Source organism: Montipora foliosa, chromosome 6 (assembly GCF_036669935.1).
Source record: "Montipora foliosa isolate CH-2021 chromosome 6, ASM3666993v2, whole genome shotgun sequence".
NCBI lineage: Eukaryota > Metazoa > Cnidaria > Anthozoa > Scleractinia > Acroporidae > Montipora > Montipora foliosa.
The window spans coordinates 52,707,639-52,712,433 of record NC_090874.1 but is presented as its reverse complement, the minus strand read 5'-3'; the positions used below and the strand labels follow the sequence as shown (position 1 = coordinate 52,712,433).

General features: G+C 39.8%; 1 protein-coding gene across 1 annotated transcript; it reads right to left on the bottom strand.

The window, feature by feature from the left end:
- Positions 1–1,038: 1,038 nt before the first annotated feature.
- LOC138005861 (putative Gly-rich membrane protein Bcell_0380) lies at positions 1,039–4,421 on the bottom strand. The gene is made up of 2 exons (XM_068852038.1): positions 4,044–4,421; positions 1,039–2,677 (listed from the first exon to the last, which is right to left on the bottom strand). Exons 1-2 carry the CDS (start codon positions 4,146–4,148, stop codon positions 1,289–1,291), a joined length of 1,494 nt encoding a protein of 497 aa, XP_068708139.1. The 5' UTR covers positions 4,149–4,421; the 3' UTR covers positions 1,039–1,288.
- Positions 4,422–4,795: the final 374 nt, after the last annotated feature.

Sequence of the window (4,795 nt, the reverse complement as noted above, 5' to 3'; positions counted from 1 at the left end):
CTGGATTGCCTATGGCAACCCAGTAATAAAGGTCGACCTTGGAGCGACTTTGGAGCGACGGCTGATTCATTCAGACGGCGTACCTACGTCGAATTTAATTTGGAAAGCTCGTGGTAAACAATTTTCGATGAGAAAATGTGCGTTCTGAATTCAAGAACTCTGTCCAAATAGAAAATCTGTGACTAGTATCGCGCTGTTATAGCAATCAGTATTTAGGGAAGCAAATTAAATCGCAACTGGGTTCAGTGTTTGTGTTTAGACAGGTTTTCTCCCGGTAAATTCGAGCTGTTAAAGGGAAATCTTATAAGCTGGGCTAGTATCACGAAGAAACAGGAGAAAAAAAATTGAGCTAAAGAAACTCGCTCATACAGTCCCGTTTCTCCTAAATCGAAGGCACAAAGGGAGCTCCGAAACGAGACAGTTTTTGTTGTCGTTATTTTTAGCGACGACTTCGAACTTCATGCATGATTGGTCACGCCACTCAATTTTGTGCCAATCACAAGTGCCGTTATTTTTGGTTCGAGTGAAGCCACGGTATTCTAACCGTTGACTGCAGATGAAAAGAAGCTCTAAAACAGGATACAATAAGAGAGTTTAACAACGAAATTAATGACATTCATTATGAGATTTATTACGGCTGTTTGGTGATATTATTCACACAGTCTATTGTTTATTAAAAAAAATTATTGGTAATTTGGCATATTTTATTGACCGAATACAAAAATGGCCGCCAACAAATTATTCTTTTGTCTTTGTGTTAATTACCTAACTAGCCTCGTTTTATAGTCCAAATTCTTTCAATTTTACACGTGTCAACGAGGCTAGTTAGGCTAATTAACACAGAGACAAAAAATAATTTGTTGGCGGCCATTTTTACATTCGGTCAATAAGAGGCAGAAATTCTCTTATAACGAACGGTGAACTGTGACTAATTATTAACTGTATGCAATAGAAACCAAGCCCTGTATTGCGACTAAGCTTGACTATTTTTTGTGTATAAACTTGTTGGAACAGCCAGTACAATATACGTTACAAATGCCATTAATTTTTTTGCTCGTTTATTCATTCTAATTCACTAGGAACTACTCACAAAACATAAAAAAAACTACGTAATTTCTACAATCTTGGAAAAATTGACTACGCCTTATTTGATAGTATCTGTTTTGTTAGTAATATTTAAACTGAAAAAAAAATCCTTTCCTTAAGCTTGACTTTTTGTAATGAGGAGCTCCGCTTTTAGGGTTGGCTAAATCTATATATGAAAAAGTTAAAACCAAACCCTAATTCTCTAAAAACCTTTCAATTGAGGATATTTGCCAGATTCAATTTTCCAGATGTTCTTGTCCCAGCTTGAAAAAGTAGACGGATTTTTTAACTCCGTGTCGGTTTTTTGTCCTCGTGTATCCGAGACGCCCGATTGACTCTTGCCATAGCTGTTGATGATAGTGCCTCTACCATCACCTGCCAATGCACCAATCCGATCGACTCTGGATTGTTTTGATAGAATCGTTCCTGACGAGTAGCTGTTTTTGACCTTATCTCTAAGATCGCCCACCAAACCACCGGCAATCCCGAAAGCTGAAACTGTCCCATTCGCATAGCAGTTTTCGATGAGGGATTGAGGATTAGTATTGACCAGTGCTACCAGTCCACCCGCATAATACTTTCCTGCTGAGACTGATCCTGTGGCATAACTTTGTCTGATCACTCCACTAGACATAAGTGCAACCAAGCCTCCAGCTTGACCGTCCACAACTGAAACCGTCCCAGTCGCATAGCTTTTTTCTACGGTGGCTTTATACATACTTGCAACCAGACCTCCAGAATAATAATTTCCTGAAACTCTGGCTGTGGAGTAGCTGTTTTTGACGACCGATCCTGTCCAGCACTTTGAAACCAGACCACCTGTGCGACCATACTTGTCTGCGCTGGAAACTTGACCTGTGACATAGCAGTTGTCTACTGTGCCATAATTATATGTTGCCAATGCGGCGGCGGCTCGGTTGCCTTTGATGTCTACGTTTTCAAAGTTTAGGTTTTTCACCACTGCAGCTTGGCGGATACCTGTAAACAAACTTGCATAGTTGTCGTATTGTATCTGAGACCGATCCAGCCTTAGATTCAAAATTCTTTTATTATTCCCATCCAAAATGCCTCTAAATTCGGGCAAAGGAGCAAAATTTGCAATACTATATAGGTCGATATCTTGTGTGACGATGAAATATTTGCCAGCATTGCTTCTCCAAACAGTGCGCAACTTCTCCAAGTCGCTTACTGTGGCTATTTTATAAGGATCTTGCATTGTACCAGTACCCGGACCAGGAGGAAGGACAGTCGGCTGTGTTTTCCCAGAAAGGACGGTCGGCTGTGTTTTCCCAGAAAGGAAGGTTGGCTGTGTTTTTCCAGAATCAGGGCAAGCGCAAGATTTTAACGCGGTTATTTCTTGGATAATTTTCGTTTCAAGCTGCTGGATTTGGGTGTTCAAGCTCCTTTTGGATCTGGCTTGGATCTCTGCTTTTGTATTTTTTTGATCAGTTCCAACCTGAGTTTGAGTATTGGTCAGCTGTGTTTTTAGAGTTTGCAGCGTGGTTTCCATACTGGCCAATTGAGTTTTCATCTCTTGGACGGTGTGTTTGATTTCGGTGGCCCCTTCCTGGTTTTGGGCAAACTTTGTGGCCTGAAATTGAATAGAAGAGTAAAGCGATTTTAAAGAATTGCTGTCCTGATTTTTCGTAGCCTTTTCCATGGCACGAGTGTCTTTAAAATCAACTTCGCCTGCTGTAGACGCATAGCCTGTGGCAAAAATCAGGCTTAGAAACAAAGCGATCGGTCGAAGGGACCCTGAAAAGGCGTGCATAAAATTTCCTGGTATGATAAAAATTATAAATGGATTAAAAATAAAAATCTCACTCAAAAGAATTCCAAGATAAAGTGGAGCTATTTGAGCGATATTTTTTATTGTTTTATGAACTATAACAAAAACCTTTTTTTTTGTGCTTAGACTGTTTACCCCTAAAAAACGTTTTTAACCACAGACTGTGTTCAAAGACACAATTACAATTAAACTTGCAAATTATAAGAAATCTAGTGTGCTACTGTTTTGAAAAGAAAACAGCAAATTAAATCAAATAAATGCTGACAGAACCAATTCACTCTTTTTAATTAGCGTTTCTCCTAAAACAAAGGTTAAAGGGCTTTTCTAAAGGCTAACAGTTTTGATAAAATCCAGATACGCAACGCATTTTTCTATCCCTGAATTTTTCAAGTACTTGTTAACTGTGGCGTCAAGCTTCATACATGACTGACCAATCAGTAGCGTCGTTGCAATGCAAATACAGTAGTAATATTTACACGTGGCACTAACCGCTTAGAAAATATGAACGCCGAAAGCTTGACTGAACGTATATTGCGGACAAACCTTGTGGTCGCTCACCTTTTCATAACAGGTGCGGAAATAATAAAGCGATTCAAGAGCCAATCTTGTTCCGAGCGGTCATTCACTAGTAGCTCCCGCCAAGAGATTATAATCTCTTGCTCCCGCACATAAGTAGAACGGCAAATTTGTCCCGTGACTTAGAAGGCTTACTCGGTAACTTCACAGCGTAAATTAATGTACTTTGTCATTCATTTAACAATTCACACAAAAGGTGTTTAACGGGACGCACAATTTACAGGTTGAAGTCTTGTGCGGTACGCTTAAGAACGTTAATACTATAAATCTTATATTACTTCAAATCTCCACACAAGGGAAGGAAATTGAAACCGATTTGAAACGCATCGTAAGAACATCTTCATTTCACCGTGTGTCGGTTCGTTTTCTTTATCGAACTGAATGATATATTAGCTTGCAAAAGACAAATACTAGCCAGTTTGACAGTCGACAGCTTGCATGCAGAGTTAAAAGATTTGCAGAAGCCACGCTGGCCAATATTCAGTAGATCGATGATTCGAGTTACTACGAGATGACCCCTCTGCAAAACAGCGAGAGCAAATATGGCCATAATAAAAATGCCTCACAAAAGAATAAGCAGTTTCCAACTTACCCATAGTCCAACAATGATACAAGTCAAGAAACAGACTACTATTATCATCCAATCTACGGGGTGCAAAGACGTTCTACAGGTTCTCTTTTCGTCAACGAACACCATGTTTATGTTTTGAGGCTACACACTGCTGCGGGCTCCTTGTGCCGCGTTATAGATTCTTCGAGTGAATGTGTCTTTTTCACTGAAACTCTTTACAGGCGTAAAAAATGGACGGTCAAAGCGTTTCTCAACGTGTCTGCAAAAATCGAGGAAGATTTGGACGGAGTCGGATTACAGTCTCGCTATGAAATTTCCCTGAAGAACTACAAAAGCGCTTTGCGCTTCTTTGCCGCTCTAATATTACAACCAATAGGTCAACAAACTACAATGTAGATGGGAACGTAGGGGGCTTGACGAAGGACGAGGTGTTAAGGTTGTTGTTACGTTAATGCCAATGATTGGTCGGCGTCACCAAACACTGTTTTCACTTGTTTTTTCTTGCGTTTGACAACGGCGCGATGTTTGTTGACACGTATATGCGGAAGTTCCAATATCCCGATTGTTTCGATCGTAAAGTGGTCAAAATGTTTCTTCCTGGTTATTAAGTTCTTCTTAATCCTCTTCATTGTTTCTAAGTACTTCCCTGTATCATGAAGTAGATTTTGCTTTTTAAGGTCACGCTAAGTTACTCAGCGTTAAAGCGGAATATATTAAACTAAGAAGATATTTGCTCACAGAATCACTCTCGGAACCGCAGCACTTGCAAGTTA